The sequence below is a fragment of the Ursus arctos genome, unplaced genomic scaffold (assembly GCF_023065955.2).
Source record: "Ursus arctos isolate Adak ecotype North America unplaced genomic scaffold, UrsArc2.0 scaffold_9, whole genome shotgun sequence".
NCBI classification, from domain to species: domain Eukaryota; kingdom Metazoa; phylum Chordata; class Mammalia; order Carnivora; family Ursidae; genus Ursus; species Ursus arctos.
Window position 1 is genome coordinate 31,552,545 of NW_026623111.1, and position 13,394 is coordinate 31,565,938.

The 13,394-nt window shown below is 34.8% G+C and overlaps 1 protein-coding gene across 4 annotated transcripts in view; it reads left to right on the top strand.

Annotated features, from left to right (window-relative positions):
- The window catches only part of UBE2K (ubiquitin conjugating enzyme E2 K), a 70,597-nt gene that overhangs the window by 30,587 nt on the left and 26,616 nt on the right, over positions 1-13,394 (top strand). For 2 of the 4 annotated variants that reach the window (XM_026508761.4, XM_057309525.1), the window contains one exon: positions 10,895-10,988. In XM_026508761.4, the coding sequence (XP_026364546.1) occupies positions 10,895-10,988 (94 nt within the window). Of the gene's footprint in view, positions 1-6,414; positions 6,494-8,330; positions 8,732-10,894; positions 10,989-13,394 lie in introns of those variants that run through there. The other 2 variants (XM_057309524.1, XM_044387676.3) reach the window with 2 other exon arrangements.

Here is a 13,394-nt window from a genome sequence, read left to right on the forward strand (position 1 = left end):
GTAGTTGCCTTTGAATTTGCCATATATAGTTTACAGGTACTCTTGGTAATAACGCTATACTACTTCACAGGTAGTGTGAGTACTTTGTAGCAAAATTCACATTTCCTCCCTCCTGTCTATTATAACGTTTGTCATTCGCTTCACTTATCCATAAGGTAAAATCACCAGATACTTTGTTGTTGTTATTGCTTTGAACATACTCTTATCTGTTAGATCAATTAAGAATAAGAAAAATCAGGGGCGCCTGGGTGACTCAGTCTGATAAATATCCCACTCTTGATTTTGGCTCAGGTCATGATCTCAGTGTTGTGGGATTGAGCCTCACATCAGACTCTGTCCTGGGCGTGGAGCCTGCTTGGGACTTGCTGTCCCTCTGCCCTTCCCCCACTGTCTCCCCCCTACTCCCACTTCCCGCCCAATTCTCCTCCCAAAAAAGGATAAGAAAGATCGAAGATTTTATTTTACCTTTATTTTTTCTCTAATGCTCTTTCTTTATGTAAATTCTGAGTTTCTGATCTATATCACTTTCCTGCTTCCTGAAGAATTTCTTTTAACATTTCTTGCAAGATATGTCTGCTGACAACAGATGTCCTACTTTTATTTAAGAAGTCTTTATTTATCTTTCATATCTGAAGGATAATTTTGCTGCATATAGGTTTTAGGTTGATAGGGCTTTTTGCTTTCAACACTTTGTTTTTGTTATTATTCTTTTAAAGTAATCTCCACATCCAACATGAGGCTTGAACCCATCACCCTGAGATCAAGAGTCACATGCTCCACAGACTAAGCCACCCAGGCTTCTGCTTTTAACACTTTAAATATTATATTCCATTTTCTTTCATGATTTCTGAAGAGAAGCCCAATTTAATTTTTATCTTTGCTCCTTAATAGTCAAGGTTTGTTTTTTCTTCTGATTTCTTTCAAGCTTTTCTCTTTGTGTTTGGTTTTCTTCAGTTTGAATATGATATGCCTAGCTATGGATTTTTTGGGATTGATCCTATTCTTTATTCTCTGAATTTCTTGGATCTGTGATTTAGTTTCTGTCATTAATTTAGGAAAATTCTTAGTCATTATTGCTTCCGATATTTCTTCTTTTCCTTTTTTCTTTTTCTGGTATTCCTATTAGTTGTATGTTATTCTATTAGTTGTATGAGATTCTATTTTATCTTTTTCATTTGTTTTGCCTTTGCATTTAAGATTTTGGAGTTTCTGTTGACATTTTTTTTCTAGCTCACGGATTCATTTTTTGTTTGTGTTCACTTCCTAACGAGCCCATCAAAGGCATTTTTATATGTTACAGTTTTTTTAAAAGATTATTTCTAGCATGTTCTTTTAATTTCTTGTTAGAGTTTCCATCTCTTTGCTAACATTACCCATTTGATTTGGATGTTGTCAGCTTTTTCCATAATGGCACTTAGCATATTAATTGTAGTTTAAAATTTTTAATCTAATTCTAGCATTTCTGCCATCTGAGTCTTTTTCTGTAGTTTTGTTTTTTGGTATGCCTTATAAATTTTTTCTTGAAAGCCAAAGTCACAAATGATGTACTGGGTAAAAATAACTGAGGTAAATAGGCCTTCGGTGTGAGACTTTATGTCTATCTGTCCAGGGATACTGTTTGCTGTAGCTATAGATATCAGAGTCTAAAAACTCCTCTTATGCTCTTGTTTTTGTCTTCCCTGTTGCCCCTGCGGCTAATTAGAGACATCTTTTTTTTTTTTTTTTTTAAGATTTTATTTATTTATTTGATAGAGAACGAACAGGAGAGGAAGGGTAGAGGGAGAGGGAGAACAGATTTCCCACCAATCAGGGAACCTGATATAGGGCTCAATCTTGGGATCCCAGGGTCATTGACCTGAGCCAAAAGCAGATGCTTAACCGAATGAGCCACCCAGTGCCCCTAGGGACATCTTCTTAAGTCAGGTCTGAGACATGGCAGTTCTTTGAGTTAGTTGTAATCCCCAGTTATTATACAGGAGCCTTAGTGATGTGGTGGTTGGGGGAGGGGAAACAGTCTATAGTCTCAGTCTTTTTTTTTTTTTTTTAAGATTTTATTTATTTGTCAGAGAGCGTGCACAAGCCGGGGGAGTGGCAGGCAGGTGGAGAAGCAGGCTCCCTGCTGAGCAAGGAGCCCCATTGTGGGACTCAATCACAGGATCCTGGGACCATGACTTGAGCTGAAGGCAGACGCTTAACCGACTGAGCCACGCAGGTGTCTGTGGGTCTCAGTCTTTTGGGGAGTCTACCCCCCCAAGCTGTGACCTTCAAAAGTGCTTTTCATCCCCCCCCCCCCTTTTGATGATACTGGAAGAATGGAGGGGTTTGGTATAGGGTATTTCCCTTCCCTCAAGTTGGTTAGATCTATTTTAAGACCTAGTTGGTTAGGCTCTGGTGAAAAATGTCTCTTGAGGGCAGGCCTTGTTAAGAAAAACCGAATACCCTAGGTGTATTTCAAAATGGCTTCTTTCCCCTTCCTCCTGCCAGGAGCATGAGGGCATTTTCATCTGATCTTCACTGTGAAAACCTGGTAGGGAACCTGGAGGTAAAAACTCAACAAAAGCGGGAAGGCCCCTTGAGAGTTTTTCACTCTCAAATTCATCCCGACTGTGCCTCCAACAGTTTGTCAATCAATTATAGTTTAGGTTTTCCTTCCTGGGTTCATGCTTTTGAGCTTTTGCCCTGGTAAGTTTGAGTCTTATTTTCTGCCCATCAACTCTCCACCATTTTGAGGGCAGCAGTTTGCCCTGTGGCTTCAATTCTCTGATGGATTTAAGAGGAGTTGTTGATTTTCAGTTTGTTTAGCTTTTTTCTTCTGTGGACAGGAGTGATGATTTTTAAGTTTTTACATGTTGGGTTGGAAACCAGAAGTACACTCATTTATTTTTGTTCGTAGTAGTCTATTAAATTGCACTGTAATTCTTGTAGACATCCCTCAGTTAATGTATACTTAAATTAATGTTTTTCATTATATTTAATGCATCAGTGATTTCCGTTATGGTTATATATTTTTTCCTACTTGTAATGAAATTATTTCCTTAGGTAGTTTCTAGGAGTGGTAATACCGGGTTAAAGAGTGTGACAAATTTTATGGTGTTAATACCTTTTGCTGTATTGGCTTTAAAGGGGCTTCTGAGTTTTATTGGTATTCCTTCAGCCTTACCAGTATTGGACATTAAGAATTTTGCCAGTTTAGAAAATGTAAAATGTAATATGAGATTACTTTGCACGTGGTTGTCCAACTGGTCTAGTACCGTTTTTGTTGAAAATAATTGTTTTTTCCTCCCGTCAGGTTACTCCTTTGTCAAAGATAAGTTTGACTGTATGAGTATGGGCCTATTTCTGAGCTCCCTATTCTGTTCCATTGGTCTGTGTGTCTTTTCTCTTACCACTACCATGCTGTTGATTTTAGCAGCTTTATGATAGCCCCATCAGAAGTGGAAAAAATGGAAAAGGAATGACTTTTAAGAATAATTTTCAGACAGCACCGTGGTCTTCCATCTATCCCAGATCCATAGTTCTTAGTGTGGTGGTTTTTTTAAGATTTCATTTATTTATTTGAGAGAGAAAAAGAGCACACAAGCGGGGGAAGGGCAAAGGGAGAGGGACATGCAGACTCCCTGCTGAGTGAGGACCCTGATTCGGGTCTCAATTCCAGGACACCAGGATCAAGACCTGAGCTGAAGGCAGATGCTTAACCGACTGAACCACCCAGTCTCCCCCATTGTTCTTAGTTTTACTACCCTAAAGGAATCACTATTACCAGTTTCTTTTTCTTTTTTTAAAGATTTTATTTATTTATTTGACAGAGACAGCCAGTGAGAGAGGGAACACAAGCAGTGGGAGTGGGAGAGGAAGAAGCAGTCTTCCCAGTGGAGCAGGGAGCCCGATGCAGGGCTCCATCCCAGGACTCTGGGATCACGCCCTGAGCCGAAGGCAGACACTTAACGACTGAGCCACCCAGGCGCCCCTAAATGTGAAGAAAATAACTATTTTGCTTATTTTTTCTTTATGCGGTCTTAAGAGTGATATATGTAAAGTCTAAAGTTTGAGTAAGTGTAAAATAAAAAAATTCTAGGGGTGCCTGGGTGGCTCAGTTGGTTAAGCATCCACCTCAGGTCATGATTTCAGGGTTGTGAGATTGAGCCCCACATTGGCTTGTGCTGGGTGTGGAGCCTGCTTAAGACTCTCTCTCTCTGCCCCTGCCCCCTTTAAAAAAATCTAAATGACAAAATATTGTGTTATAGTATAAGTAAAGGTTTTTTTTGTTTTTTTTTTTTTTCTTACTGGCATACAACAGGGCATCCTATAATTGATGGTATCTTAGAGTCAGTGAAATTAAATCTGTATGTTTGGCTCAGGAGTCATTTTTGAAACTTGGCTTCACTAATTATTAGCTGCGTAAACTCTTTGTATCTCAGATTCTTTATTGGTAAATGCATAAGATTGTTAGAAGGGTCAAATGAGTTATTACATATAAATCAGAATACTACTTATAAGGTGTTATATAAGTATTAGCTATTATTTTTACTGTCTGCCAGCAATATTAGCTACTCTCTCCTTAAAACATTTTTCTTCCTTTGGTGCCAGTGATAACAGACTCTCTTGGTTTTTCTTGTCTTGCTCATCATCATATCTTCAGCGCAGATCACTCCTGAATTTTAGACTATGAACCATGTTCTTGGCCCTTTGGATTTTCATATATAACTCTTCTCTCAACATGTCCAAGTCAGAGTTTTATTTTCCCCTTTCCCAGACTCTGACCTCTCACTTTCTTGTTTCCTTATCTTAGTTTTTTATTGCACTATCATCCAGTCAGTAGAAAAGCAGACTATAAGAGTGATCCTTGTTCCCTCTTTAAGAGATCATACACTTTTAGAGGGACATGCAGACTCCTTCCTAGAAGTTTTACCTCATCTCTCTCTCTTTTTAAAAAAAATATTTTTATTTATTTATTTTAGAGATAGCATGGGTACAGGAGGGAGCACCAGCAGGGGAAGGAGCAGAGGGAGAGGAGCAGGCCAACTCCAAGCTGAGCAGGGACACTGATGTGGAGCTAATTTTGAGATCATGACAGCAGTCGGATGCTCAACTGACTGAGCCACCCAGGCACCCCTCTTATCTCTCTTAATTCATTTCTTTCTTTTCATCCAAGTGGACTTTCTTTCTTTCTTTCTTTCTTTTTTTTTTTTCCAAAATGGACTTTCTAATTACTGTCACTGATTCCTAACCTTTCTCTCTGTATCTGCTTTAATCTACCTCCAGGCATTTTTCCTCGCTATAGCGGTTTGTTCTTTAGAAGACTCAAATCTGATTGTCAAATCACAGCTTTAAATGTTTCTCATTGTTCTTCTTGACCCTGCATAATCTGGCTCCTGCCTACTTTCCCTGCTTCAGTTTCTGCTCCTTTATTTTGTGTGTATTCTAGGCACATTGGTGGTATTTCAATTCTTAAATATGCCAGGTCCAGTTTTGTTCTGTTTTGCAGAGGGCGGACTTTCTGCCTGAAATGCCATCATTGGCATCATTCATAAATCTTTTAAAGGTAGTTTCCTCAGAGAAGCTTCTTTACTCTCAGGATATTCTGTATTTCATTTAAAAATTGTATAATTGTTTAATACTTTAGAATGAAAGCTCTATATATGCGGGTAGGGTGGGTTAGAGAACATTTCTGGCTGATCATTTTACTACTCAGTACCTATTTGCCTTATGAATAGTGAGTACTCAGTAAATATTCATGGGATTAATATGTTCAGGACTTTATTCTGCATTATATATTGTGTGAAGTATGATGACAGAAATCCGGAAAGTAAAATTTTAATGACAGACTGTTGCTGTAATTGGAAAGGCTGTTATTTCCTGGTTCTCTGTAGCTACACTTGTCCAGTATTATAGCCACTAGCTACATGTGACTTTTTTTCAAGTTTTTAAAAACTTCGACTAATGTACAAATCAGTGGTTATTAGTATATTCACAAAGTTGTGCAAGTGTTATCACTAATTCCAAAACATTTCATCTCCTTAAAAATAATCCTTGTATCTATTAGCAGATCCTTCTCATCTCTTCCTTCCCTCTCCTCTCTTAACAACCTATAATTTACTTTCTGTATCTGTGGATTTGACTAGCACATGTGACTTTTGAACACTTGAAATGTGGGCAGTCCAAATTGAAATGTGCATGTGATTTGTCAATTAAATACTGGGTTTCGAAGACATTGGTTTTTTAAAAAATGAAAATATCTCAGAAATTTTGATTACATGTTAAAATGATAATTTGATATATAGGAGAGAAATTATTAATTTTTCTACTTCCTTCACTTTTTAATGTGATTACTAGAAAATTTTAAAGTACGTTTGTGGTTTACTTTTTTTTTTTTTTTTTTAAGATTTTATTTATTTATTTTTGCAAGGCAGAGGGAGAAGCAGACTCTCCACTGAGCAGAGAGCCTGATGTGGGACTCAATCCCAGGATCCTGGGATCACGACCCAAGCTGAAGGCAAGATGTTTAACCGACTGCGCCCGCCCAAGGGCCCTGTGGCTTACATTATTATATATCTGTTGGAGAGCACTGATCTAGAACTTGTATTTAGTAAGGGTCATAAATGTCCCCATGGCTTCAGTTCCCTTCTGGTCTCTTAGTTTCCATGTCAGCTTGCTTTTGGTATGTGACATGCCTCAAGCTTCAGAATTGTTTTTACTTATTAACTGCTTGGAAAGTGAATGTCTTTCTTATTTGAGGGGCCTTAGAATCGTAGGGGGGAAAAGGTCATTCATATTAAATTAGGGGGAAATAATGGCAACTCTTAAGCCTTTTAAAAAGCCTCATTTCCAACAAATTAGGAAGAATTGAATTTCACATTTATTTGCATGATACTGGTGAACAGTGCCCCTAAATTTTGGTAGTTGTGATTTGACTAGGAAACAAACTAAGTCTTTATAGCATATGAGAATGATCTATAACTTTAGGGATAATTTAGAGTTATAGTTGTCTATCTGAAATTTATATTGAAATTTTGTTTTAGAATAAAATTTCCAGAATAAATACAAGTGAGAGTAGTGTGACAAGTGGGCCTTAAAAAAATATAAAATATTTGCTTTAGGTGGAAGTTTTCTGCTCCTACATCATTGTCAGAAGTCAACATAGTACAATATTAAGTGACTGCTATACATTCAGCATTTACTTTGTGGCAGGCATTGTTTTATATATTGTGTTAATTCATTAAATTCCCCCAAGAACTGTATGTAGTAAGTACTGTTAACAATTCCCAGTTGACAGAGGTTGAAACTGAGGTTCAGAGTGGTTAATTAACTTGCTTGAGGTCACATGTTAGTTTAAACAGGTTAAATAACAATGTACTTAGAGCTTTTATGATAAAATCAGTTTTTAGTTTTTCTCGCTAGAATGTAAGCTCCAAGTGGGCAGATACTTAGTTTTGTTCACTAACACTTGAGATTTCTTTCTGGCATATAGTAGACTCCAGGAATTATTTGGACGAATTTTGTGTTAATGTTATCAATTCACCAAGAGACTTGGCCTTGGAAATCTATTAGAATTGCTTTTAAATTCAGTACTATTGATTATTAGCAGTAATGCTGGTTTACCACATTCAGATAAGATTTAACATTATATGCTATTTTGCATACATTTTTATGCTTTAATAGTTCATTTTAAAAATGTTTACTAGGAACTGTAGCTTCTATTCATCTCTTTTCCTTTTGTGTGGTAGAAACACATTGGAGCCACAAAGGAACATCAGAAAAACCAGGACTACCAGAAGTCCCAATGTGTGTTTAGTTGAGTTGGGAAAAGAAAGTATAGAAAAGCAGTTTTGCTGAGGTCCTCACAAAAAATGTAGCACAGTGGTAACACAATTCTGCAGGGTTTCATCCAAAAGCCTTAGCGTTCCTGGTCATTAAAATGAATAACACATTGTTTTGTTATTTTTAGAAATAACATTTCCATTTTTATTTTTTATTTTTTATTTTTTTAAAGATTTTATTTATTTATTTGACAGAGATAGAGACAGCCAGCGAGAGAGGGAACACAAGCAGGGGGAGTGGGAGAGGAAGAAGCAGGCTCATAGTGGAAGAGCCTGATGTGGGGCTCGATCCCACAATGCCGGGATCACGCCCTGAGCCGAAGGCAGACGCTTAACCGCTGTGCCACCCAGGCGCCCCAACATTTCCATTTTTAGACTGGAAACAGACCTGTGAAATAAATTTTATATAGTAGGACTTTGAAATCAAAGGTTTTTGTAATTAATGTAATTAGGGGAAGGGTAGCTATGCTACTCCTTTCCAGAATATTCTCATTTAAATTTGAGGTATGTATTCTCATTTTAGAGTAATAAAATTGAGAGATATTAAATGACTTACCTAAATTAATGCCACAAATAAGTGGCAGAACTTGGATTCAACTCTCATCTGTCTGACTTCAAAGGCCATACTTTTCAAAATACTGTTATCTTTTGCCATTTTCTGTATCTTCCTTACAGTTCTTGAGTGGGATTTTAAATTAGTTGTTGGGGGGACTTGGATCTGAATTTTGGATTGTGGAGTAACTGGACATTGAACTGTGGAGATAATAAAGGATAATTGTTGCGTGATGGAAAAATTAAGCTGTGAAAAATCTGTCTTTAACTTTCCATTTTCTTTTTATCTTTGGTTATCTGCAGATAAAGACTCTACTCTATCTAGACCATATAGGATGCTTCTTTATAATGGATTCATCATGGTGATTGTATTTTTTTTTAGCTAATTATTTAGTACATTTTTTCATACACTAATAGTATGCCTTCTGTAGAGGAGGAAAATAAGATACATTTTTCTCTAATTATAATTTGTGGGTAATGAGGACAGAAATAAGGACAGGAATACTAATAAAATCAGTAATTGTTTACTTAGCATTTTACTAACTTGAGAATTGGGGGCAATCTGGAAGGCAGCTTCTCTAATTTCTGTTATCTCCTCTTTTCCTCCCCAAAACTTTAATCATGTCCTTTAGTATCCTGACATTTTAAGGTTATTTACTTCTTTTTGGAAAAGGGGGTATTGTGGGAAACTCGAATGAACTTTGAAAGCATTGATGATTTGCAAGATCTGATTACTCTTGTTTTACTTAGAACTTGCAGGAGAATTGGAAGGCTTATAGTTCTACTTGCAGCTTCTTAAATTGGTCAGTGAAAGTGTGGTGCCTTTGATTTTCATTTTAACATTATTCATTCCTGTGCATACTGGACAAAGTATTTTATCATGGGTAAAATTGTATATTTCTTCCACCGCAAATACCAAGGATGATAATGATTTTTTTAGGGCACAGGAAGAAGTTTCCCATGTGTATATTTGTAATTAATTTTAATTTTGGGGTAAAATTAACTTCAGAAAAATATGAAATACATTAATCCCAAAGGTAAAATAAAAAAGGTTATGAAACAAACCTACTAATTAGAATGTTTTATAAAATGCATAGTTTTTAAATCTTATGTTATTAAAAAGATAAGATTAATTAGAAGTCATATGAAATCTTTAAAATTTGGGTTTTAAGTTATATATTTTTTCAGTACTTAACATTCTGTATTAATACGAACTGCTTAGTATAGAAAAAGAGTAAAATTGGTATCTGCTTGTTGGAGGTTGGGGGAGGAAGCCATGGACCTTAAAACAGTAATTCTTACATTGTTCATCCAGTAAACAAGTGTAAGAAGGTAGGTTTGAAAGCAAAAAATTTACTCTTGAAATCTTGCAAGGCTTTCTTTTGTAAGAGTGGATATGTTGTGTTACTTAGGTAAAAATATGAAATTCTAACCAAAAAAAATGAAAACATAATGTGTACACTAAGGATTTATGTTTTTAACAATTGAGAAAAAGCGAAGGTTTACCGTATTAGGAATTTAGACTTAGACCAGTAAGATGTTAGTGTAGATTACAAAATTTAAGTGGAGAGCTCGTTTGCAGATAGGTACTTTTGAACATTAATGTGAATCCCCCTGGAGGGTTTTCTGAATCATTTAAAGTCACCGTTGACTCAGAACGGATTGAGAAATTGAAATGATACTATAGATGTGAAAGGACTTTGAGAAATGTAACGTGCAAAATAAATAGATGTAGATAAATTTAAAATAACAGTCTGTTTTGAAGAGTAGGTGGTTGCCACTGACGTAAACTAAGCAGTTTAGCTTAGTTTAAACTAAGCAGTTTAGCTTAGTTTAAACTAAGCAGTTTAGCTTAGTTTAAACTAAGCAGTTTAGCTTAGTTTAAACTAAGCAGTTTAAAACAAATTGAAGAAGGCATTAGATGATTCTAGTGAGGCATTTTAGTCTTCAAGAATTTTCATGGAAAGGGAAATAAATTAGCTATATGCTTAGAGTTTTCACCATCTGGGTGGATGGAATACTATTTCAGTTAACCTAAACATCTAGAGTTGTTGTGGTTAGTTTAAGTGAGAGTTTATACCCTACATGGCTTTTAATGACCCTGAGTTTTCTGTTCATATGGATAGAACCCATGTAACCTGTGGGTGTAGTATAGCAGCATTCATCTACAGATGAATAATAGACTTATCACTTTGGACGTAACATACATGAAGTTGGCAAATATAAAATAGGTGTTTGCTATTTTTCTCTAAACATTCTAGTAAAGTTAACAAGCCATTGTACTGTTGTTCAAAGTGGTGTTATTTCGTTAAAAACAATGAAGTGAAAATTTGTTAGTGTTTTGGTTTTAAATATTCTTAAAATTGGCTAATTAAATCCTAGAAAAGCACACGCTATTAGTTTTACTAGAGCAGATAATCAAGTTTATTAAAGAGGGGGTTACAAAATTTTTTATAGATAATATTTTAAAAATAGGCTTTTTTCTTGCTGATATAACTAACATTTATTTTCTGTTTATTTTTAAGACGAGCAAAAATCAAATTAAAGTAGATCTTGTAGATGAGAATTTTACAGAATTAAGAGGAGAAATAGCAGGACCTCCAGACACACCATATGAAGGCAAGTACTTTTTTCTGTATCAAAATATTGTGCGTATGAGAACTTATCTGAAACATTAAATCAGAATAATCTTAAGCATCTATAAACTACATGGAAGGTTAACTTCATTTGGCTTAGGGTATTACAGCATTTAAATAATAAATTTAGATATTTATATAGACTGATTTTCCTTACTAAATTTTAGCTAATTTTTTTCTTTCCCCAACACAGATTTATCAGAGCCAAGTTAAAATTGTATAGGTTAAAATTTAACAGTAGAAAACACCTAGCATGTTAAGCCTCTAATATATGGACTATAGATGCTCAATTACCCTTCATATGGTATCTATAACAAATCTTGCCTTGAATTTCTGACTGATAAATTTTTTTTTTTAAAGCTCCTCTCCTCTGTTTGTCATTAAGTATTTCATTCATTCATATGTCTTCACACAGGCTGTATTCCAAATATTTAATTTTCTTTATTCAGGAAAGGTTTGAGTGATTGTTTCAAGATAAGAGGAAAGAAAGGAGGCAACTTTGCTGAACTTTGTGTTCACAAACTAAGTCTGTAGCTACTTTAGACTATGGAATTGGGTGGCAAGATAAAGAAGCATTTAGCTTTTTATTTCTTCATTAGGCAAATCTTCCATAATGAATATTATTGTAAATTTAGGTTATGTAACAAAACCAAGGTTCTTGCATATAATAGGCATTCAAATACATGCTTAGTAAAAATCATAACAATTTGTAGTAGTAGTAGTAGCATTTATTGAGTTCTTACTTTTAGAGCTTTACATGTATTTTCTCATTATCCTTACAACAAATCTTCTGAGGTAAGTAGTTATCACTGTTTCATAGAATGAGGAAACTGAGGCTCAGAGAAATTAAGTACCTTGTTTAAGGTCACACGTCTGAGTGGCACAGCTGGGATTTGAGTCCTAATAGCCTTTGACTTCAAAGCCAGTGTTTCTAATTTCTTTCTCCTTTTGAGTAAATGAGGATTGACTGAATATTAGAAGTGGTGGTTATGTCTACTTTGAATGAGGTGGTTTTATAATTCCTTTATGAACAGTTAACCCAAAGTCATCAGAAAAATCCAATATTCTAGAATATTTTTGTTTTCATATAAATTTTTTAAAGACGCTAGAATGTCTTTATCATATCCTACTAAATCTTGATAAAATTTTATTTCCTGTTTTATAGTTCATATGAGCCATTTCTTGACATTATTTAGTTTTGTATTGTTTATTGAGTGCCTCCTATATATGCCACACCTTGTCTGGATGCTTTCATGGATGCTGTTCAGTTAGTCCTTTTGACAATCATTAGATGGAAAAAAGATCTTTAGTAAAAATCAAGTTCTTGTCTTAATAGTAGTTATTGTATGGAAATGATACATTAGCTTCTTCTTAAAGGCAGGCATTATACATATTCATTCTTGAATCTTTTTTAGGTTATTTAGGTGTATTTTTAAAAGACAGTATGGCAGTAGCATTATCATTCTAGAACTCTTCCAGCAAACTGATATTTATAAACTGTGAGGCACCTCCTGAACTAAGTTAGATAGGCAGAATGTTCATTACCTTCTTATTTAAGAGTTTGTTTCTGCTGCCACTAAATGAAATATTAATGTTTAATAATACTAGTTTTTGTTTTGATAAGACTAGTTTTAAAATGCTTTTTGGGTATAAATTGTGTCCTTTTTATCATAAAACTATTGAAGAGAAGTTCATTTTATTTAGGAAAAGCACTATTCAAGGACATAAACTAAGATACATTTTGGAAACATGAACATGAGAAGTATTTTGATAGTATTTATTGCAGGGCTCTTGCTAGTTTTTGAGAGTTTTTTTTTTTTTCAATCTCAATAAGTAAGGCAAGTGTTTCTATGTGGAATGTTAAACTGTTTATAATCATTAACTAATGAGGAAGCTTTTATGTTGTGTTAAAAGTAATCAGATTGAAAAGTAGAATACCCATGGAAAAATTAACCATATTGTACGTGCTACTTAACTCCATTTTCCTCTTTTGCTGTAATAGTGGCAAAGGAACAGTTAAGTTCTTGAGCCTTTCTTCCTAAGAATTGTTTTGAATTTATGGAATAATTGTTGATATTTTTAAAAATCTCATCCCTTCCCCATCTTCTTTTTAGATGAAGTTAAAATTAAAGATTATAAATTTTTAATATTAAAAGCTCTTCTTTAAGAAGAAATCATTTATAGTGAAAACTTATGAATAATATAGTTATCGTAAAGCTTGCTTAGTTGTGTTGCTCTGATGTATATATATGTATCAAATAATGCTATGATTAATATTATGGTGGTTATATATTGAAAGCTGTCAGATAATAAGGCAAGACAGAGCATATTAATAGTGTGTGGAGTAAAAATAGAATTGGGGGAACTCTAGGGTCCAGCATTATTTATA